This window comes from Ochotona princeps, chromosome 17 (genome assembly GCF_030435755.1).
Source record: "Ochotona princeps isolate mOchPri1 chromosome 17, mOchPri1.hap1, whole genome shotgun sequence".
Taxonomy (NCBI): domain Eukaryota; kingdom Metazoa; phylum Chordata; class Mammalia; order Lagomorpha; family Ochotonidae; genus Ochotona; species Ochotona princeps.
This window is the reverse complement of record NC_080848.1, coordinates 37,053,216-37,077,399: the sequence shown is the minus strand read 5'-3', so window position 1 is coordinate 37,077,399 and position 24,184 is coordinate 37,053,216. Positions and strand designations below refer to the sequence as shown.

The window sequence follows — 24,184 nt, the reverse complement described above, 5'->3', positions numbered from 1 at the left end:
TTTTGACAGGGGAAAAAAAAATGAGCATCTGGGTTGCCCCAGGAGTTCAGTGTGCCTGAATTCCCAGGTTGACTGAGACCTGTGTGTGCTGGCATTCCTTCCCGACTGTGCTTGCCTTCCTCCCCCTCCTTGTGCCAGAGCCACCTGGCTGTGATTAGGGTGCCAGAAGGTTGCTTGGTATTTAGCACTGTCAGGTAAACTTTTTCCTGCTATTCCAGAGCTCTAAAGGATGAGAACCCTTCTGAGCAGGAGAACAGAATTTGCAAGAGAATTTCTTTAGGCATTTAGTAGAGATCTTTTAGAAGCTGTGAAGTATGAAGAGAAGAATGATCTGGTTGTTATTTAGAATGTTTTTATGCTGGTAAGTCAAACCTCTAGCAAAATTATGAGTGCATTATAGTAACGCGTGCTGGCATGTGGCACAGTCTGGTTAGGGTGCCACCTCTGATGCGGAATCCCATTTCAGAGGGTAGGTGTCAGTCCCAGCTGCTCCAGCTGCTCTCCAGCACCCTGTGGATGCATGTGGGAAGGCAGTAGGAGGTGGCCCAGGTGCTTGAGCCTCTGCACACACACATGAGACCAGGATGGAGCTGCTGGCTGCTGGCTGCTGGCTGCTGGCTTCAGCCTGATCCTGCCCTGGCTGTTGTGGCCATTTGGAGAGTGGACCAGTGGATGGAATATCTCTCTCTCCCTCTAACTCTGCTTTTTAAACAAATAAATAAGCATTTTTAAAACAGATTATAGTAATTAGGCTAAAATCATACATATATGAATTATAGAAAGATTAAAACTATAGATAACATTTGAAAATTAAAAACTTTTTTTTTAAACAAATTCTTTTTTTGTTTTCATTTATTTATTTTTATTACAAAGTCAGATATACAGATAGGAGGCAAGACAGACAGGAAGATCTTCCATTCGATGACTCACTCCCCAAGTGAGCACAAAGGCCGGGGCTGTGCCGATCCGAAGCCAGGAGCCAGGAACCTCTTCCGGGTCTCCCACACGGGTATAGGGTCCCAAGGCTTTGAGCCATCCTCAACTGCTTTCCCAGGCCACAAGCAGGGAGCTGGATGGGAAGTGAAGCAGCAGGGATATGAACCGGCGACCATGTGGGATTCCAGCACGTGCAAGGCAAGGACTTTAGCCACTGACTCATCACACCAGGCCTCTGTTACTCGTTTTTAAAAACTTGTTTAACTCCTATTAGTCTGAGTTTTGAACTTGGCAGGATGCTGATATGCTGATTGAACAGCACAAGCGCTTACACGATGACCAGATATGTCGTTGCCGATCTTTGCATCTATCCATGGGGATGGCTATGGCTGGGTTTTGGCTAACTGCCCTGGGAGCCACTGTTAGCTTGGCCAGCTGGATGTTCATATGCAAACACACACGGAGTGCATTTTCTTCATCACCACATGGTTACATGTCTCCCTCCTGGTATTTGTGTTTTTTTTTTTTTTAAGATTTTATTATTATTGGAAAGCCGGATATACAGAGAGGAGGAGAGACAGAGAGGAAGATCTTCCATCCGATGATTCACTCCCCAAGTGAGCCGCAACGGGCCGGTGCACGCCGATCCGAAGCCGGGAACCAGGAACTTCTTCCGGGTCTCCCACGCGGGTGCAGGGTCCCAATGCATTGGGCCGTCCTCGACTGCTTTCCCAAGGCCACAAGCAGGGGGCTGGATGGGAAGTGGAGCTGCCGGGATTAGAACCGGCGCCCATATGGGATCCCGGGGCCTTCAAGGCGAGGACTTTAGCCGCTAGGCCACGCCACCGGGCCCTCCCTCCTGGTATTTGTAAACTTGCTCTGGGATTACAGAGGTACTTGTTAAATTAACTGAATCATAGCAAAAGTCTTCATGTTAGTGATCTTTTAGGCGGTAGAGTTCGTTTTTAGACAGATAGATGTTGTAATTCAGTAGAGAAGAGTTTAAATCTCAATAAAGCTAGCAGAAAGATTAAAAATAACTTGCAGTTTAGTTACGTCTAAGATTGTAGTAACCATAAGATGCTGAACTAAAACAGTTTTTCTGTGGCTTCAGATCAATCTCTGACTTATCTTTAATTTCTAGTCAAATGTAGTTCCTGTAATTGTGTGTATCACTCAGATTAGCATCTAGTAAGAGGGCTAAGAATACAGTTTATCTAGACAAACTTGAACCCATCTGATTTTTTTTAATGTTTTTTCATCTGCAAAACCCACTGGATGTGTAATGTTGTAATGCCTGTTTAAGATAGTGTAAACAGTTGAAAACACAGGAATTTGTTGTGTTTCGTGTGTCCTCATTACTCTGATCTAAATACTTGCTCTTTGAGGGGATTCTGGGCCTCTCTGCTATTTTTTCTCCATTCCACAGTCCTGTACTACTCAGTGGAGTTTGCTTCTGCCGACTTGCTCACTGCATCATCATGTTGAAGAACTGGGTCTTGATCCTTACAATCTGCCTGTAATTCTTGGTGAATCCCATAACTATCTAGTCAAGATTAAGCTGATGTTTTTACTGTTCCCAGATTACTGAAATGCCTGAGATTATACAGAACAGGGCATTTCAGTAGAGCCAAAAGATAAGACATTGAACTGGAGTGGAGGCAGGGAAAAGTCCATTCAAAGCCAAAGTAAATTATTCTCCTGTATATCTTGGTAATGTTCTTTCTGACTTAACAGGAAGGAAGGAAAGAAAACATGATCTAATTTAATTGGCTCAGTTGGCCTGCCCTTAGGAGAGCTGGTAATGTGCTGCTCTGTGTTGGTCTTCTGTGCATCCAGCTGCAGGGCCCTCCAGCTGTCATCTCAGTGGGCTTACGGGCAGGACTCCTGTGCGTGCTCACCCAGGAGACTACCCTCAACAGCATGCTGGAATTTTGTTTCTGTAGATAACATTGTTAACAGTTTGTTACTATTCTCTTTGGGATTTCTGTCTGTTAAAACTGTTATTTCTGGAAAGGCAGTGTCAATTTTACAGGCTGGAGGTAAATAGAGTGGAGATACATGGGCCTCCTGCCCCTTGCTCTCTGTCCAGTTTTGGATGTAGTCTTCCCTGTTAGTCATGTCTGTGGCCCCTCCTGTTAGGTAAATCAAATCACCTGTTTCACAAAGTGGGTAGAAATTGCCCTCTGCTCAGGAGAAACATAGGAAAGCAAGTGCACCAGGCAGGTTGTCCTCATCGGTGAATTCTGGTATTCATAACCGAGGTACTGAAAGCCAAATGTGTATCAGGTATAACAACATGGCTTTCTCTTTTCCCTTGCTTCTTGAGATACTTGAGTTTTGTGCCTTATTTATGAATCATATCAGAATTGGGTAACTAGAGTAGATGAAGTAGCCCATGTTGGAACTTAATATGCTATCTTCATTTGAAAAAATTGAGCAAATATTTTGTGTAATATTTACTAATTTAAAATACAGAAAATAGTTTGGTTCCTTTCATTCTTAGTCAGAAATTAATCTGAAAATATAACCTTTAAGCCAAAGTGACGTGCAGCTTTCCTCACTAAGTGACTGGCTCACAGTTACAATCTGGAGAGTCTGACACCAGAGCCGGTTTTCTTAACCACTGTGCTGTGGTTTCTCTTAGCCTTTCTGTTAGCATCCAGTTCACTATGACCAGAAGCAGTGACTGGAAAATCATACGGGGTGCAGGTTTACCAGCACACAGTGTCTTAGTCGTCTGTGCCACAGAACCAGCCTCAGCCCGTCTTTTAATGCTTCCTCAGCTTCTCAGGATGCTGAGTAACACAACTTTTATGTGAGAGCAGTTGTTGACACTGGTTTTCACTTCTGAAGTGTTACCAAAGGCATATCTTTTTGTGTTTAAAAATTTTAGTCTTCCTCCCTGTCTCCTCCTCTCTGTATATCTGACTTTGCAATTTTATACACACACACACACACACACACACACATATCTTTCAAAAAGAAAAAGGAAGGGGCCTGGCACAGTGGGTAGCAGCTAGAGCCCTCACCTTAAATGTGCCGGGATCCCATGTGGGCGCCGGTTTTGGTCCCAGCAGCTCCACTTCCCATCCAGCTCCCTGCTTGTAGCCTGGGAAAGCAGTCAAGGACGGCCCAAAGCCTTGGGACCCTGCACCTGTGTGGGAGACCTGGGGGATGTTCCTGGCTCGTGGCTTCAGATCGCCATAACACCAGCCGTTGCGGTCACTTTGGGAGTGAATCATCATCGGACAGAGGATCTTCCTCTCTGTCTCTCCTACTCTTTGTATGTCTGACTTTGCAATAAAAATAAATAAATCTTTCAAAAAAATAAATAAAAATTTTCTCTGCTGATTTCCATTTTGGACCAAAATGAGTTTTTCATTTTTCAAATTGCCTTTATACATTTCAGATGCACTAACATTGGAAATTTTAACCTACATTTTTTTTCTTATTGTCTTGTTTTCTCACAAGTGACTCTTCTCTGATCTTGATTTTGTTTTAGTAATATTTCCAGAATTCCTTCTAAAAATGGACTTTTGCTGATTTCAGAAAAAAATTTATAGAGTGTTAGTTATTAATCTAGAAAAAAGTATGGTGATCATCTTATATCATTTCTGGCCTTCTGTTTCTCCCTAAGCACCAGCACTGTGATTTGGGAGATGGTGTATACAAAGCTTAGCCACATGAGTTGTTACATAGTGCAGGCGTCTAGCCTGGCAGGATGCACAGCTCACCTCAGAGTCCTTGGGTTCAGTCATTGGCTTCAGTTCCTCAGCCCAGCTACCTACAGTACAGATCCTGAGAGGTGGCAGTGGTTGCTCAAGTAATTGGATTTCTTCCACCCATTGTAGGAGACCTGGATGGAGCTCCTGGGTCAAGGGTTCCACCCTGGCTGTTGCAGGTATTTGAGGAGTTAATCAGCAGGCAGGAGCTTGCTTTCCTACCTTCCTTTTTCCTTTACTTCCTTCCCCTTAAGTGAATAAAAGACTCATCATATTCCTCACACAAATGCTATTTTGCAAAACTAGGTGAGTTAAGAGACAGTTAGTAGTTGTTATTGGTTGTGTATCTTGGGCAGTAATTTATTCCCTAGATTTCACATTTCTGTGAATCACTATAATGGAGAACTAATTGCTGTCCTTAGGAAGTTCTGCAGTTGGAATATACTTGTCAAATGTATGGAAGCGTTTTCAGACTGTATACTGTCCAACAAATGAAAAATTGTATTTTGTTTGTTTTTGAGTTTTTTGCTTTCTATTTTATTTGAAAGACAGAGAAATGTGGAGAGTGTTCTTTCATCCTTATTAGTCCCCAGTTGCCAGCTTTGGCCAGGACTGGGTCTGGCCAAAGTACAGACCAGTGACAGCCGGGACTGGGTCTGGCCAAAGCTGGGAGGCCAGTGACAGCTGGGACTGGGTCTGGCCAAAGCTGGGAGACCAGTGACAGCTGGGACTGGGTCTGGCGAGAGCTAGGAGGCCAGTGACAGCCAGGACTGGGCCTGGCGAGAGCTAGGAGGCCGGTACTCAGTCTGGGACTCAGGTGTACAGTTAGCAAGAAACTGTTTCAAAAGTGCTGGATTCAAACCAGACACACTGATGTGGGATGTTGGTGTCCCAGGCAGCAACCTAACTGCTGTAGGAAATGCCCCAAATCAAAGAGTGTGTTGACTGTTCCATATTTCTGCCAGAGATAACTCCACACATGCAGCTGCCTAGCATCTTGCTTCATAAAAATCCAGCATTTAACGTGTGTGCGTGTTTACTCCACCTCACAGCATTGAAATAACTTAGGATGTATACTTGTTAATGACACCCTTGGTTTTTTGGGGGGGTTGCTTATTCAGTTTAACTTGTTCAAATCAGCGAGAATTCAGATTTCTCAGTTTGACAGAGTCTGTCTTACAGAAGTCAGTTATTTTGCAAATCTGAGATTTAGGCTTGGATTTGCAATATGGATATCTAAGTCATAGGCAGCATTTAGACTAATTTGCTAAAACAAGAATAAATTATCTAAGCCACCACATACTTTGCTAAGGGAGTGCGGTGGTACTGGAGAACACTGGCTTCTTCCTTCAGTCCACTCTCAAGGACTGTGTTTTCAACCAAGTCTTGCAAACTATATGGTTAATAAAGAAGCACAAGAAGAGTCATCTTGAAAATATTCAGATATCCACTTTTTTCCCCAGCCTGGAGAGACATGAAAACTCTCAGAGGTGACATGATAAATTGTCTTGTCCTTTTCCAGGAAATCAGAAACCTCTGAGGCTTCGGCTGCAGGGAGAAATCCCCTTATCTTTATTGTAGAAGGGTGTGTGTGAGGGCGATGTATGTGTGTGCAGGCACCCACACATGCATTCCTCTATGGAGAGGACCCTCAGTTCTCCCCAGGCTGTTCCCAGCATGTGAGACTCCCTGCCTCCCCTTCTGGGAAGAGCTATCTTTTTAATTTGTAATTTTTGTTCATTTTAATTGGAAAGGCAGAGATACGGAGAGAAGGAGAGACGGAAAGAAAGATTTTCCATCTTCTGGTTTAACTGCCCACTCCCCAAATGGCTGCAACAGCTGGAGCTGAGTTCACATGAAGCCAGGAGTTTCTTCCAGATCTCCCATACAGTTGCAGGCTCCCAAAACTTTGGGCCGTCTTTTGCTGCTTTCCCAGTCTACAAGCAGGATGCCAGGATATGAACTGCTGCTTACAGGCAGAGGATTAGCCAATTGAGAGATCATGTGACCACGCAAGAAGAGCTGGCTTACTCGTCCCATTGTTCCAGCCCCAGATCTCCAAGAATTCAGTTCCCCTTGTGTGCTGCCATGCTGCAGGCTTCCTGGCTAGATGACCTTAGTGTGGACTGAATTCTGTGAGAGAAAGCATGTAGGTGGCTGGGACTAGTACTGAGGAAAAACCATTAGCAGTAGCATCCACTCCCATTTATCGATGGGATGCAGGGAACCGTGCACAGGCCGTAGTGCACTGAGGATCTCTGCCCCTTGGAGAGACTTACACTTGTACACTTGAGACATGGAGTGGGGATTTGAGACGGGCTGAGATGTGACAGAAGTGATATTCATGGTGTGCTCCTCGGACTGTAAGATTCAGGATAAATAGACCGAGAAAAGAAAAGGGACAATTTCTCAAAGAAGGAAGCTGACAGAGAAAGAAGGCAAACAAAATCAGGGAGGGCCCTCTCCGAGGGAGAGACAAGAAGAAGACAAAGAAGCTGAGCTTATAGATGAGGCGAGGGGTGGAGAGAGCACCTCCGGAACCAGGGACTGAGTGGTGCTGGGGGAGCAGACAGGTGGAAACAGGGTCCATTGGAAAAGGGTTTGGAACTGGGAATGTTGAAAGGGGAAAGGGCTCAAGCACAGTATCCTCCAGGGTGTGGCATCACAGCACATTAATACTCAGTCCCTTCCGCTGCTGGATGCCAGGGTCATGGGGTCAGAAGGGGGCAGGGAACGGGCTGGGACACTGGAGGCTATAAATGCTGCTACCTGTGGTGAGTGTAGTACATTGCCAAGAGCAGAAGGGTAGAAGGAATGAACAGAGACGGAGTGCAGAATAATGTTAGGGTGAGACAACAAGGCCAATGCTGAGGGACTGAACTGTGAGGGCTCCTTAGGGGGTCCTCCACGGGTGAATGGGGTTTTAGGCTGTGGCATCTTTCAGATGGGACAGAAGTCACCAGGGGCATGAATGTGGCATTTGGAGCACACTTTGGATAGGGCACAGAAGAGAGGCTGAGAAGCAGTGTGCCCTCCATCTGTGGAGCTCCTGCAGGATGATGGCTTGGCGTGAAATGCTGGAGTAGTGACGATTCAGGAGTCAGAGAGAAGTCACTGGGTTCTAGTGAGCACCAGGCAGAGCCTTGGATAACATCCCAGTGTGTGCTCTCCTCCCCTTAGTTCCACATCAAAGATCCTGGCAGAGTTGCATGTTGTGGGGTCTGCGTAGGCTGTGCTCACTGGTCCAGGGAGAGAAGGAGTCAGCCCAGCACGCATGGCTCAGTCTAGGGATGTGTCCTTAAGTCAGGTACACTTCTGTCTCAACCTTGTTGGGGGTTGATGGGAGGAAAAATACAAGCCACACCCACAGCCAGCTCCTGTTCCCCACATGTCTGCTTTGTACTGACCCAGAAGACAACATGTTCTCTGGCCTCAAGTAATATCCGGCCTCAGGAGTATCTCTTATCAGCTAGCAGTTCTGAGCAGGAACTGGCTTTGGTGTTTGCTCAGGAAGGAAAGAGAAGCCTTTCTCAGTCCCTGTGCCCCGCCTGTCATGGTCCCAAGAGAGTTTTGGGTCCCTTCCCTGACTTCCTGTGCTGCTCCTGCTGTCACAGATGCCATGTGCTTAGGACACATGGCATCTCCTGAATACCTCATAAATGGACCTTGCAAAGCCTGGGAGCCTGACTGTCCATGTGGGATTTGTGAGTTGATGCAGTCAGTTGCAGACATTGGGGCACTGGAGCTAGATGCGCTGCTCCTACCTGTTGCCACCATCACTCCCAGCCAAGCCTCTGCCACTGAGCAGCCAAGCGCACTAGGATGTTAAGAACATGGCTGACTGTGTGACCTTAGCCAGTGACGGCCCACCCTGCCTGCCCCAGTGTGCTGTGTGGATTCAAACCTGAACAGGTAAGGCTTGTGAAATTGCATTGTCAAGTATAAGCTCCCCATGGCACTGGTAGATTTGTGTGTATGGTATGTTTTCTGAAGTGCCATTCTTCTAGTAAATTATAAAATCACCTTTTCCAAAAGGTGCACAGAGAGGGATATTGTTTCCACGTGTCACTCTCTACTGTGTTTCTCCTCCCTGCTTCAAGTCACCATTTCTTTCAGTTTTTGGATTATAATTCCCTTTATTAGTACAAATATATGTAACCTCCTTGTGGCAGGTAGCAACGGTACTGGGACTTGGTCATGGCTCACGTTAGGAGGCATTTTCCTAGCAGGATGTTCCCACATCTGTCCAGTTTCACTGTCTTCCATTGTCTGGACCTGACCATGGTTCATCTACTTAGTTATTTTTGCTAATGGAACTAATTTCCAGTCTTTTGCTATGACAAACTATGTTACACTGAGTTATTATTATCTGTGTAGCCCTTAGGACATCCTGTTACTCATCCTTCAAAACACCTACATGCTGGGGAAGGCAGTATGGCCCTGGGGAACTGAGCTGTTACTTAGGACTCCCGGCATCTTTTATCAGAGTGCCTGGGAACAAGTCCTACCTCCACTCCCAGTCCAACTTCCTGCTGGTGACCCTGGCAGGCAGTACGTGATGGCCCAAGGAGTTAAGTTCCTACCACCTGTATTGGAGATTCTGAAGCATTTTCAGGTTCCTGACTTGGCTTTGTGTGGCCTGGCCCATCCCTGGCTATTGGCAGTCATTTGGGGAGTGAACCAGTGGATGGAATATTGGTCACTCTCCCCTTCTTCTATCACTCTGGCTTTCAATTAAATAAGTCCATAAAACAGTAGATAAAGGGGCCAAGCCACTGTTTGTGATGCCAACATCTCAGCTGAGTGCCGGCTGGTATCCTGCTGTCCCTTTTCTGACCCAGCTCCCTGCTGATGTGCCTGGGAAGGTGACAGAGAGTAGCTGAGGTGCTTGAGCCCCATAATGCAGCCACATGGAAAGAGCTCCAGGTGCCTGGCTTCAGCTCCAGCCATTGTGGCCATCTTGGGGAGGGAGCCCTTGGATGGAAGACCTCTAGTTTTGTTTTTGTCCCTCCATCTGTGTAACTCTGCCTTTCAAGTAACTTAATATTGTTTTAAAAAGAATAAATACATGCATTCAGTTAGCTCACATGCATGTATTTGATTTCAGTGTAGAAGAGAGAAGACAGCACATAGTAGTGCCCGTGCAGGTACTGTGCAGCTGTAGGTTAAAGTGTCACAAAGGACCGTGTCTGCAGAAGGGCGCTGAATGTGTTCATGATTTTCACCAATATTGCCAAATTCTGCTTCGTTAGGGTTGTGTCATTTTGCACATTTACAATATATCCTGTAGAAACTTTAGGCATTAGGGCATGTATCACAGCAGGACTAGCAGAAATGATTGATTACAACTGTGGCATAGTGCGTTAAGCTGCCTCCTGCAGTGCTGGCTAATCAGTTTGCAGTCCAGCTCACTGCTAAGGTGCCTGGAAAAGCATCCAAAATAATTTTATTATTTACTAGAAGAATGACATTTCAGAAAAGAAGTGGGCCTGTACACCCACGTGGGAGACCTGGACCTCTCTCTCTCTCTAACTGTGTCTTCCAAATAAATCTTTTGTTTTTAAAGTGTCACTATTTAATTATCTATTGGATTTGCCTGTGTTTATAGTTAGAAGCTGGATAATACTGATGCAGTAGTGATTGGTGGGGTTTCTCATCGAGACAGTGTTTTTTGGCATTCATATCGCCTGCTCTTTTTTTTTTATTAATTTTTCATTAAATGCATAAAAATGTTTGCATATATGGTTCAAAGGGTAGAAAACAAAAAGGAAAAGATTGGTAAATTCTGACTTCACAAAAACAAAAAATTTTAGTAGTCCAGGAAATATAAACTAAGTTAGAAGAAAATTACATAATAGGAAACATACAACCAATACAAATACATAATATGCTGTTACTGATCAGTATGAGAAAAGTAAATACAGCAAGTAAAGAAAGGCAGAGGGCCCAGCACGACAGCTAAAGTCCTCAGCTTATATGCACCGGGATCCCATATGGGCGCCGGTTCGTATCCTGGCAGTCCACTTGCCTTCCAGCTCCTTACTTGTGGCCTTTTGGGGGGTGAACAAGTGGACAGAAGATCTTTCTCTCTTTACTTCTCTCTGCAAATCTGACTTTCTGATTAAAAATAATAAATAAAAATTTTTAAAGGGCAGAGACTTTAAATAGATACTCTGTGAAAGAGGACAAAAAAAAAAACTTAGGGCCACCAAGCCATTGCCTGCAATGCCAGCAGCAAATATGGGTGCCTTTTCACATCCCGGTTGCTGCATTTCCGCCCTGGGAAGTACCTCCGAAAAGCAGTGAAGGATGGCCCAAGTGTGCACCTGCCTGGGAGACCCAGAAGTAACTCCTGGCTCCTTTCAGCGTAGCTCTGGTTTTACAGCTGTCTGGGGAGTGAAGCAGATGGAAGCTGTCTCTCTCGGTAACTTTGACTTTCAAATGAGTAAGTAAATGTTTAAAAGAAAACAGATTTTTTGAAAGATACATATTGAACTGAAGAAGAAAGTTGACAATTATATTTACTGAGTATTAATGAGAATATAAGGAAGTTTTAGTAAATAGAGAAAGGATGTTACTGAGACTGAGTTACATGTTTATAACTGGAAATCTAGATTTCAGTAAATAGAATTAAATATATTTGGAGTAAATCAAAGATTGGACATTTGAAATTATAAAATTAGATATACATGTACATATACACATTTTTTAAATATTAAAAATTAAGTATTTAACAATTTTTTTAAAGTTTTTATTGGAAAGTCAGACTTACAAAGAAGAGAGAAAAGAAGATGTTCCATCTGCTGGTTTGCTCCCCAAGTGGCTGCAGTAGCTGGAGCTGAGCCCATCGAAAGCCAGGAACCAGGAGCTTCTTCCTGGTCTCCCATGCAAGTACAGGGTCCCAAGGCTTTGGGCCATCCTCAACTGCTTTCCCAGGCCTCAGCAGGGAGCTGGACGGGAAGTGGGGCAACAAAGATTAGAACTGGTGCCGTATGGGATCCCAGCACATGCAAGGCGAGGACTTTAGCCACCAGGCTGCAGTGCTGGACCCAAAACTTAAGTATTTAAAATTAAAGTTTTAAAATAGTATGGAAAGAAGTGAACTGGGAAAGCTGCATATGCTGTACATAAAGGAGTTTTATGTCTCATTTTTATAAAATACATAGAATCTACGTAGTTGCTTTATCAAACAATACATATAAATTTGAGTAGCGCTTATCCCAAGGTGGTGGAATTGTAAGAAATTTTGAAATTGTTGTATCCTCCTCCTCCCGTGTTTGCAAAATCTTTATAATCACAAATTATGTGGGTAGTGTTTAAGGTATTCAGAAAGCAATAAATAAATAAATAAATAAAGGTGAATGTTGTGGTCAGGTCGAGTTAGTGCCCCCTCTTCCCCGGAAGCCCACATTGCATATCATGTCTGTTTCTGTCCAGCTTCCTGCCATGGATACCCTGGGATATGGGGAATGGCTGGAATGCTGGGCTGCTGGCACCTGCTTGGGAGATGAGAACGGAGCTCGGGGCTCCTGGCGTCAGCCTGGCTTGGTCCTGGCTGTTGCAGGGATTTGGAAAGTGATTCAGAAGGTGATAGGTCCTCTCCCTCTCCATCTCTCTGCCCTTCAAATAAAAATGTACTTTTTTTTTTTTAAGATTTATTTATTTTTTATTACAGCCAGATATACACAGAGGAGGAGAGACAGACAGGAAGATCTTCTGTCCGATGTTTCACTCCCCAAGTGAGTGCAACAGCCGGTATGCGCCGATCTGATGCCGGGAACCAGGAACCTCTTCCAGGTCTCCCACACGGGTGCAGTGTCCCAAAGCTCTGGGCCGTCCTCAAGTGCTTTCCCAGGCCACAAGCAGGGAGCTGGATGGGAAGTGGAGCTGCCGGGATTAGAACCAGCGCCCATGTGGGATCCGGCGTGCTCAAGGCGAGGACTTCAGCAGCTAGGCCACGCCGCTGGGCCCAAAAGAATGTACTTTTTTTGTAACATTTCAGAAATCTGAGGGAGAAAAATCTCAGAATTCTCACTTGTTACTGCTTTTACCACTGTTTAAGTGAACCTGGATTAGTGGAACAGCTGTGCAGGATGGTGTCCGGTGGACATTTTTTCAGGTTGCTGCATGGGCCGTGCAGTCTCATTTAAATGAGTAAATGAACACAAGCTAAGCACCAGGAGGTTCTTGCTTTCCTTGCTGGGAGATTCTGCAGCCTGAGCCATGCTTGCTTCTCAGGACAAAGGTGAAAGATGGCCGGTGTCTGAATGAGGCCCCAGGAATCCAGCCGCCTTAGGTCCATGCTGCTGGGAAGAGGCGTCAGAGCAGCTCGCAGAACTCGTCTTGGAGGGCCTTTTGAAAAATTCCAAACATGCAGGCACGCACAGAGTGACCACAGATAGTTTGTTAGTGAGGTAAAGTGCTGCACAGAAAAAGACAACAAAAACACAAACTTCCAAGGTCATGAATCACAGTCTGTTTGTCACCATCCTCTGGTCTGAGCCGACTGAATCTTAGGTTTCTGTAGAATTTCAGGAAGCTGTTTCCCCCAGTCAGGGTTTCCCTTCCCTAAACTGTTTGGAGCGTGTCTCGCCCACGCCGTCTGCGGCCATGTCCACAGACACTGCTGTTCCATGCTGGCCTGACTGCCCTCCCGCTGTGGAGTCACTGCTGACGTCTCTAAGGGCCCCTTCACTTGCTCTGTCTCTTCCTCACTGCATATACAGAAGACAGTAGAATTTAAGCAAGATTGACTTGCACTATAGTCTTTCTGAAGTTGACTTTGTTTATCCGTGAGTCTGTTTCTCCAAGTGTGAACTGGGTCCTTGGGAACAGGTGTGTGTTTTCTTTTCCTTGGTCTGCCGGGATGCCCCTTTCTATAGTCAGCGAACTTCAGGGCGAGGGGCTGCAACCTCCGTCAGGTCCCAGCAACCGTGGAGCCCCACCTGAGTGGATTGCCAGCTGCCATCTCCCGCTGCACTCCCTCGGGCTCAGACACGCCGATACTAATCTTCCCAAACTCCATGACGTGCCGTGTCAACAGTTACAGCTGCCTCAAGGCCATTATCTACTCAGGGTGCAATTACTCGGCAGCCACCTGGCCAGGGAGGTATTTGTGGGCCCCAAAGAACTCATATCCTGAAGAGAGGGAGACTCATCCAGGCAGCGCTTCGCAGCAGGGACATTGAAAAGGGTGGGTTACGACTGATAGGAGTTTTAATTTGTGAGGACTTAATCTGATCTGCTTGTGGAACAAGATAGTGTAGATGCACTGGTTGTCCATTTTCTCTGGACAGACTTTGGAGATTCATTTGATTGGTTGGTGATAGTATTGTTAGGAGGACATAGAACTTTATTACATGAGTCTGCCTCTCTGCTGGCCTTGCTGCCCACAGCCCCTGCGAGGGCAGCTGCATCCAGCCTGTGTTGTGGGAAGGGCAGGAAGGCTGAGGCCTAAGAAGGTGTGGTGTGGTGTGTGGCCATCTGGTCACTTGCTCACTGGAGACTCCTTCTGAGAGATGTCAAGGTCCCCAGAAAGTACTTTCTTGGGGTGCAATGGGAAATGTTACTGTCCGACCCTTCAACTGATGGGAAACTGGCAGGGTTGGGTGAGGGGCTTGGGTGGGTAGGCAGGACAGCGAGCAGGACACCACAGCCCCAGCGTCAGCTGTATCCTCCCTCCCAGAAAAGCCTGTGCCGACAGAGGTGCTTGGCCCACTCCTAGGTGGATCGGGGCCACAGGGCAGCTTCCAGGGCACTCAGTGCTTGGTGTGTACACGCACTACCACCTCAGGACAAGGGTCAGCTGTCCAGCTGCACTGGGCACAGGTGGCCTCACCCAGGCAGTCGTGTCTTCTGGTTAGGTGCCGTCCTGTGCCACATCTTTTAGGTTACCAAGTTAGTTGTGCCACTATGTTGTCTTTTAATTATTTTTAGTTTTTTTGTTTTAAGATTTATTTATTTTTACTGCAAAGTCAGATATATAGTGAGGAAGAGAGACAAAGAGGAAGATCTTTGATCTAATAATTCACTCCCCAAGTGATCGCAATGGCTGGTGCTGAGCCAATCCGAAGCCAGGAGCCAGGAACCTCCTCCAGATCTCCCATGAGGGTGCAGGGTCCCAAGGCTTTGGGCTGTCCTTAACTGCTTTCCCAGGCCATAAGCAGGGAACCTATTCTGCCATCTTGATTCTCTAATTTTAATTTTGAGAGCAGAGATTTTCAAGGTTTAGACTGAGGCCCATGAGCCCCCGGATTCTCGGGATTCTGTTGTGGGGTGTGCAAGGTCTTCCCCTCAGCAGCTTGTCTGAGGCCAGGCTATCGTTACCAACTTCAACCAGAACAGCCTACTGCAACGCACTGAACACCGGACACAAGCCAGACATGAGGCAGAAACCCCAATCACTTGTGTGACTGAAAAACTTTTGTTTCAGAAATTAAAATCATTTTCCTAAAAATATTATTTACATTAAAAATTTTTAAATTCTTGCTTTAAAATTTAGAACTGTTTATTTGAAAGGCAGAGAAACAGATCTACCCCTTGATTTCACGCCCCAGTTGTCCACAGTGGCCAGGGCTGAGCCAAGCCAAAGACAGGAACCAGGAACTTGATCCGGGTCCCACATGGGTGGCAGGGGTCCCAGGACTTGGTCATCCCCCATTGCCTCCCAGGGTGCACACTGGTAGGAAACTTGACCGGAGAGCCAGAGCCGGTCCTTGGACCCGGGCACTCCAACGTAGGATCAAGGGCCAGCTGAACTTCTTCCCTTGGATAATGGGTTCTACTTCCTGTTGTAATTTCTAGTACAGCGAGCATCAGTAGATACAGCCTGCCCAGCCAACGTTTTGGGAGCCTCAGTATTATTTAAGAGTATAAAGAGGCCCAGAAGCTGGCGAACACTGCACTGCTGGACCCTCTGGGGACAGATAGCTACATCCTCTCCCTTTCTCCTGGTCTTCTGGGATAGGGAATGGGCAGACCTAGGTTTATACAGACAGTGGCTAGTAGGTAGCAGGTGCCAGATATGGTAGGGTGGTGGGGGTGGGAGGATGCTGGGTCCTGTGAGTTCTGTGATGTATGTGCAGGGCTCCTGTGAGACACAGTTCTGTGCTGTGTCCCCTCCCTGGCCCAGTAACCCATCCTTGTTTTACATATGCTCAGTATTTACACTCTTGAATGTTAATTTTGCTCTTCGTATTAGCAAGGACTTAGGTGAAGCATTCTTGCCGTGTGAGTTTATTTAGAGCGCTTGTCTGAAGCGAGCCTGTGTGGTCAGCATGAAGCCCAAGACACAGGTGAATCTTGTGATGGGAAGAGTCAGGCTACTCAGATGGCTACCTGACAACCCCCACATCGTGCCCTCCCAGCTCAGTTCTCACTTGGGTTGTTGGCACAGGAGTATCTGGGTACAGCTGGAGCAATCCCCCTGAATCCCAGGCCCATACTGGAAGGGGCAACATGAACAGCCTGCTGCGTCTTCCAGTTCTACCTGGTCCTCTTCACAGACTCCCTCCTGGGAGCTCAGGGATGGTGGGACCTTCTGACTCACACAGTCCCATGTCACAGGGATGTGGGACGGAGAGGAGGAGGGAGCACAGCTGGGGGCAGGCTGAGAAGAACCTGTGAGATTCATCCCTGGGTGTGTCTGTGTGAACATTGGGTCATGGTCAGCAAGGCCCCCTGGGAACCTCGCCCAAGTGCCTGGGCTCATCCCTTAGTGACACTGCACCTGGATCGGGTGAGATTACAGACGAACAAGCTGAAAAACACGTCTAAATGTTGGTTTTGTGAAAGGTTTACTTTTGGATTTTTTCCCCCCACATTTTAATTTATTTGGAAAGCAGAAAAAGATGGGACTCTTCCATCCACTGCTTCACACCCCACGTGTCTACCAGAGCAGGAACTGGCCCAGGCCGAAGCCAGGAGCCAGGAACTCAGTCTAGGTCTCCCGTGTGGGTGGAAGGGCCGCAGCTGGTTGACCCAGCACCTGGTGCCTCCCTGGGTGCACATGCAGCAGGAGGCTGGAACCGGGAGCAGAGCTGGGACGTGGCTACAGGTTGTGGGCACCCTATGCAACATTCTGCCAGGCACACCCCACTGTAAGACTGCTTGAGAGCAGCAAAAAGGTCTGTCCCCGCCCTTTGCCCTCTGACCTCAGGAGCTTTGTGTTCTCCCCCCAGGTTACCTGTGCATGACTGATGAGTGGTTCTCCGAGTATGTCTATGAAGTGGTGGTGGACAGGAAGCACGTGCCGGAAGAGGTGCTGGCCGTATTGGAGCAGGAGCCCATCGTCCTGCCGGCCTGGGACCCGATGGGGGCCTTGGCCGAGTGATTCTGCCTCCAGTGCCGTCCTCCTCCCGTGGGACCTGAAGTTGCTGCAAAGGACAGATCCAGGGACTGAAGCCAAAGTGACAGAGGTGACTGTGTTTCCCCACAGGACACGGTCAGACTTTGGGATTTCCAGTCTCCTCCAGGAATCTCTTCGGGAAAGTGTGCTTTATGCTGAAACAAAATATTCATAAAAAAGGGAAAAAAAAAACGGGACGATCAGGTCACTCTGTCTATTTTCTCATCCCCAGCAGCTCAGGATCTCTTAGCATTTTAATCACATGTGAATGTTTGTCTTCACTTGGCACAACGGTTTGATCCCGTGTCTGGGTTCTACTGCGACAGGAGAGGATGAAGTGTATGGAGAGGAAACCGGCCTAAGGCTCCTTGTTCTTAGTGTAGAGTTGGGGGGAGGGTTCCCCGCGATCTGAGCTCACAGCGCTGCCTGCTGCCCGCCAGCATCGCGGTACTCCCAGGAGGCAGTCACTGACCTCGCTGTCTCCAGGTGACTTCGCATGCCTCTCACAGCCCCAGAATGGGAGGTTGACCAGGCCCGACACGATTCGTTCCTGTTGTCCCGAACCACGGGAAGCTCAGCTCTACTTGGGTTCAAGCAGAAGCTTAGAGAAAGCTGGGTGAGAGAACAGCTGAAACCTTATCATGATCTCAATTGTAATCCTTAGGGGAGCTGTAGCCAAGTGGCTAAACTTCTGCCTCTCTGTCGGATGGGGGTCGGGTGGGCAGGAAAATGTGTTATCCGTTCTTTCTGACAACTAGATGGTGCTGAGAAGCTTTTGAATAAAACACTTTGTTAAATGAGAGCACGTTGGCTCGATCTGGGAAGAGCTTGTTTCGCTGTGAATGGGAGCAGCTGGGTGGAAACACCAGGGCTTGCCTGCTTCCGCCCTCCACGGGGCACTCCCCATGCAGCCTTTGGGCAACAGAGGGCACCCAGCGCCACAGCTCACGGGGCCCGGGCCTCCCATGGCATCATGCTGGCAGAGCCATGGGCCCTGGGGACCAGAGGACAGGTGTGAGCTTGGGCCTCCTTTCACTGAAAGCAGATGCGTGGGACACCCTGGTCCCGTGCCCCACCAGCACCTGTGTCCCCTCTAGTGCAGCACCCCAGGAATCTAGCCCAGCTGGCTTCATCGGGCTCACATGCAAGATAAATAAGCAAATTACATAGCAAGCTGGAGGGGTGATAAATTCTACAGCAAAACAAAACAGAGCAGCTGTAAGAATGAATGAAGACAGGTCTTATCTGAGAATTCTCCGAAACCAGGAAAGAAAAAATAAATTTCTTGGAAAGTGTATGTATCTGTACATGACAAGTGGAAATATTTCTGGCTCCTCAATGTATACAGCTCCTTGGGTTGATTCTAGAACCTTCTAAGGAGGCCAAAATGCACGGATACTCAGATCTGTTATTTAAAACGACATAGTCTTTGCCTGTACCTTTATAGTCAGTGACTTAAAATACCTGATTGACACTGTACTGTGTAGGAAGTCAGTCGTGTCATCTCCAAGGGGAAAGTGTACCCACTGTGTATATATGCAACTTTTTCCAAATTGTTTTAATTTTTTGTTGGTTTTTTTTTTTCTTAAGATTTTATAATTATTGGAAAGCCGGATATACAGAGAGTAGGAGAGACAGAGAGGAAGATCTTCCATCCGATGTTTCACTCCCCAAGTGAGCCGCAACGGGCCGGTACGCGCCGATCCGATGCCGGGAACCAGGAACCTCTTCCAGGTCTCCCACACGGGTGCAGGGTCCCAAGGCTTTGGGCCGTCCTCGACTGCTTTCCCAGGCCACAAGCAAGGAGCTGGATGGGAAGTGGAGCTGCCGGGATTAGAACCGGCGCCCATATGGGATCCCGGGGCTTTCAAGGCGAGGACTTTAGTTGCTAGGCCACACCGCCGGGCCCTTGTTGTTGTTTTTTAAAACTTGATCTTCCTCCCACTTGTTCACTCCCCACATAGCTGCAGTGGCCAGAGCTGAGCCAATCCAAAGCCAGGAGCCAGGAGCTTTTCTGGATCACCCACACGGGTGCAGCATCCCAGGGCTTTGGGCCATTCTCGACTGCTTTCTGGATGAGAAGTAGAGCAGCCAGGATAAGAAATGGCGCCCAAATGGGATCCTGGTACATACAAGGCGAGGACTTTAGCTACTAGGCTACTGTGGTAAGCCTTGTTTTAACATTTTTTTTAAAGATCTGTTTTTATGTGAAAAGGCAGAGTTAGAGAGAGGAAAAGATAATCCATTGGCTGGTTCACTCCCCAAATGGCCACAACAGCCAGAGCTGAGCTACTCAAAAGCCTGGAGCTTCTTCCAGGTCTCTAGGAGCCCCAACATTTGGGCCTTCCTCTGCTACCGTTCCCAGGCCTTTAGCAGAGAGCTTGATCGGAAGTGGGGCAGCCGGGACTCAAACCTGTTCCTGTACAAGGTGCCAGCTCTACAGGCAGAGGCTAGAAGCACTACACCTCAGCGCAGTTACTTTCAACATTTTTTGAAAGGCAGGGTGACAAAGGGAGAGACAAAGATCTTCCATCCTCTGATTCACCGGCCACCTCAGCCAGGAGTGGGCCAGGCAAAAGCTAGAAGCAAGGAAGTCTACCAGAGCGACCTGCTTGGGTGACAGGGGCCCAAATGTTTGAGTCTTCATTCTCTGCCTGCCCAGCAGCATTAGCTAAGATAAAAGCAGAAGAGCTGGTGCTTGAAGTGATACTCCAGTATAGGATGCAGGTATTGTTAAGTGGCTGCTTAATCTCTTGGGCCATTACATCTACCCAAAAATAAATGTTCATTTCAAGATTATTATTATTATTATTATCTATTGTTATTGTTGGAAAGGCAGCCAAAAGTTACGGAGGAAAGGAGAAACCGAGAGAAAGATCTTGTATTAGCTGGTCCACTCCCCAAATGATCACAGTGGCCGGAGCTGAGCTGATGCTCAGCCAGAAGCCAGGAGCTTCTTCCTGGTCTCCCACAAGCTTGCAGGGTCCCAGGACTTTAGGCCATCTTCTGGGCTGCTTGCCCAGGCCATGGGCAGGGAGTTGGATGGGAGGTAAAGCAGCTGGTAATCTAACTGGCACCCATATGGGATTCTGGCACTTGCCAGGTGAGGTTTTAGCCATTGAACCATTGCACCAGAGTCCCAAAATAAATTTTCTAAATGAAACAAATCTCTGGCATCACAGAAAACACACACAAGGGCCCGGCAGCGTGGTCTAGCGGCTAAAGTGCTCGCCTTGAACGCCCCGGGATCCCATATGGGCGCCGGTTCTAATCCCAGCAGCTCCACTTCCCATCCAGCTCCTTGCTTGTGGCCTAGGAAAGCAGTTGAGGACGGCCCAAAGCCTTGGGACCCTGCACCCGCGTGGGAGACCCGGAAGAGGTTCCTGGTTCCCGGCATCGGATCGGCGCACACCGGCCCGTTGCGGCTCACTTAGGGAGTGAATCATCGGATGGAAGATCTTCCTCTCTGTCTCTCCTCCTCTCTGTATATCCGGCTTTCCAATAATAATAAAATCTTAAAAAAAAAAAAAAAAGACCATCCTCACAGCAAACTTCACCGAAGCTGATTTCAAACTCATCTTCCTGGGAGGCAGATGTGTTTCAAGTAAACACAGGTTGTGGGGGTGATAGAGCCAAAGTTTCCACCAGAGGGCTGGACTGGGAAAGCGCGATCCTGACCGGCAAACTGGCCTCCCTCTTTAACTCCTAAGGATAGGGTCACCAGTCTACGGCCATACCACCCTGAACGCGCCCGATCTCGTCTGATCTCGGAAGCTAAGCAGGGTCGAGCCTGGTTAGTACTTGGATGGGAGAATAGGGTCACCAGGAGGCACGGTTGATGACTTGGCCCTCTGGGAGGCCCCTGCCAGCCCCAGGCCTCCTCTGAGTCACACTGGTCCAGGAAGCTGAGCTCTGATAAGGAGAATGCCTGCAGGATGTGGCATGACCCCTTTTCCCCTGTGTTGTAATTGCTGGGCCTCTGGCAGCAAGGTGCTGCACTGGCTGCCCACAGTCATTCATGAGGTTGGCTCTTTACGTGGGTAATTCCAAGTGGGCATCCAGGCCACAACCAGCGCAGAGCCACCGGCTGCTTCTTCAGGCTCCATGACGTGAGTGATGGGAAGTGAGGAACCCACTGGTCAGCGTGGCCCTTTTTCTCCTTCGTAAACCCCATGTTGTTTACATCTGGGTCTGGCACCCTGCTCTCTTGGTACGGCATGAACGGGTGCCGCTTCTCTGATTCTCCTGAGAATCCCAGTTCAGTGGACACTCTGGGCTCTGCAGCTGTCCCCCTGAGGCAGACTCATGAGCAGGATCCCCAGGGGGGTTCCCCTGCACCTGAAGGGGCTGATGAGGCAAGCAGGTCTCCAGCACCTGCCAGGACACAGGCAGCAACAGGAACACATGGCCTCCTCACCGGGCCCTGCCCACCTCCAGCCCCTTCCGCTGATCCCTCCACACTATGCTAATCTCTGCCTCCTCGCCATCCCCGCTTCCCGAAGCTCCTCCCTCAGCACGAGGCCATACCCTCTGTCCACTTCCCAAGAGCAGGAGCTTCGTCTTGCCTACCCGTGCACTCTGGGTGGGTCTCCGAGTCAGTTGCTGGGCTGACTGATGGAGCCTGCCCCACGCTCTGACAGCTGTCATCAGTTAGAGGTTTGTGCATAGATCAGAGTTTGGCTTCCCTAGACACGCTCTGAGCAGAGAGCCCTGCGGATCTTGCCATTTCAGTGCTCAACCTGCAGGGCAAGGTTCCACGCAGGTAACTGGTGTTGAGGTAGCAGATGCCATGGAGCGAAAGCCACAGAGGTGTCCCTCTGCCCTCCCACAATGGGACCCTTGCAGACCTCAGATTAACCAGACGCAGGGAGAGCAGTGTGTGGTGTTTTGGGGTAGAGGGGTGTCTGTGGCCTCGCCACTGGGCATCCACCTCAGGGCACAGAAGTCACTTATCCCTGGGGAGCCTCCGTGTACAGGCTTCCTAATGGAAATCCTGCTTCTAAGTTAAGTAAGGGTGGGAGGCACAGGCCTCTGGCCTAGCAGTTAAGACAGCAGTCTAAGTGCTGTCTTTAAAAAAAAGCCAAGTGCTTGGGCCCCTGCCACCCACTTGGAGATGGGGCTGGAGCTCTGGGGAGTGAGCGAGCCACCAGATGGGAGATCTCTGCCTCTCTCAAATACATTTTATTGTATTTTTTTTTAAAGATTTATTTATTTTTATTACAGCCAGATATACACAGAGGAGGAGAGACAGAGAGGAAGATCTTCCATCCGATGATGCACTCCCCAAGTGAGCCGCAACGGGCCGGTATGCGCCAATCCGAAGCCGGGAACCAGGAACCTCCTCTGGGTCTCCCACGTGGGTGCAGTGTCCCAAGGCATTGGGCTGTCCTCAACTGCCTTCCCAGGCCACAAGCAGGGAGCTGGATGGGAAGTGGAGCTGCCGGGATTAGAACCGGCACCCATATGGGATCCCGGGGCTTTCAAGGCGAGGACTTTAGCCGCTAGGCCACGCCGCCGGGCCCTCTCAAATACATTTTAAAAATTAAAAGGAGGGGTCGATGCTGTGGCACAGTGAATTAAGTCAGTGCTTGGCAGTGCCAGCATCCCCGATGGGCTCCTGCTTGTGTCCCAGCAGCCCTGCTTCCCATCCAGCTCCCTGCCTACCATCTGGGAAAGCAGTGGACAGCCCAAAGCCTTGGGACCGTGCAGCCACATGAGACACCTAGAGGCTCCTGGCTCCTGGCTTCGGATTAGCTCCGTCCTGGTCTTTGTAGCCACTTGGGAAGTGAACCAGCAGATGAAAGATACTTCTCTTACTGCTTCTCTGTAACTCAAATCTCTAAAAAAAAAAAAAGAAAAGAAAAGAAAATTTTTAACTAAAACATTTAAATAAGAAAATCTATTTTACTTTTTATAACGTACATAAAAACTATGGCCAGAGATTTCTATGTTGTATTAGCCAAGTGGTAGACAAGGACAGTGGGGCTGTCGGGCAGCTCAGTAGCAGCTCATGAAGTGCCTGCTCCAACTCCCCTTGGCCCTGAGTGGGAACAGCCCTGTGCTCTTGTCCGGAAAGCAGGGTGCACAACGTGAGCCAGGTGACCAAGGTGGCATGGTTTTGAGGGAGGGTCTCCATCACCTGCCATGCTGGCTGTCAGGGAACCACCCACTGATGCTGACTGACTTCTAACCTCAACAAACGGGACCATCCAGGACCCCGGGGCATGGCTCACTCCAAATGAGGGGATCTCTGGGAACCCATGGAGGGGAAGGGGCTGAGAGAGGCGTGTGTGGCATGGTCAGAACAGCGGGAATAGCTGGGGAATAGGGTTTGGGTTCCAACGTCCTGTCCCCAGGTGGAGTGTGCTAAGACCTGCTGGGGCAGTGGAATCTGTGCCTCAGGAAACAGCCGCAGAATTGCACTGCCCGCACTCCCCGGGACAGCAGGGCTGGGCCAGGAACCCCAGGCTGTAGCCTTTGCCCAGCAAACAGCCCCTGCAGAGCTCTGGGCTTCAGCAGCCCAGGGCAAAGTCCATCTCCTTCCACCTGTCTCCTCAAGACTGAAACTTTGCCTTCCATCCCACGCGCCCACAACACAGTCACACCCTGGTGGCACCCTGTGGGACCTTCCCTGGAATTCCCTTTCCTTGTTGGTGAGGTAGATAGACATGCATGCTGTCAATGAAACGAAGCCAGATCCCAGGTGATGGTAGTGACAGGGAGTGGACCCTAGAGAGAGCCCACAAGGAGGGGTGGGGCTCTGTGCCCTTCACTGTGGAAACGGAGCAGAGGCAGCAGGGACTGATGGCACCCAGGGCATCCAGAGGGCCAGGCCCAGAGCGGCCCAGCTTTGACCAAACCTGGTCGCTGGCTTCCTGGAGTTTTCTGTGTGTGTGTGTGTGTGTGTGTGTGTGTGTGTGCGCGCGCACGCGCGCGCGTCCACGCTTGCATGCATATGCGAATGGCTGGGTGTGTGTGTTTGTGCCGGAGTCCAGCTCCAGCCGAGCTCGGGAAGGGTGCGTGGAGTCGGCGATAAAGAAAGACACAGACACTGACTATTTGGTGCGTTCTCACAACAGCCCAAGAAAAAGCTGTCCTTTTTATTTACTCAAAACCTCACAAGCTTCTGCACAAGCAACTAATTGTTTTATTTTTACTTCAAGACTAAGGGGGCATG

The 24,184-nt window shown here is 48.5% G+C and overlaps 1 protein-coding gene across 1 annotated transcript in view; it reads left to right on the top strand.

Moving 5' to 3' along the window:
• BLMH (bleomycin hydrolase) overlaps positions 1 to 17,809 on the top strand; it is a 52,696-nt gene extending 34,887 nt beyond the window's left edge. The window contains exon 12 of the mRNA XM_058675550.1: positions 16,841 to 17,809. Coding sequence (XP_058531533.1) covers positions 16,841 to 16,992 — 152 coding nt within the window. The 3' untranslated portion in view covers positions 16,993 to 17,809. The remainder of the gene's footprint in view (positions 1 to 16,840) is intronic.
• The last annotated feature ends 6,375 nt before the right edge of the window (positions 17,810 to 24,184 follow it).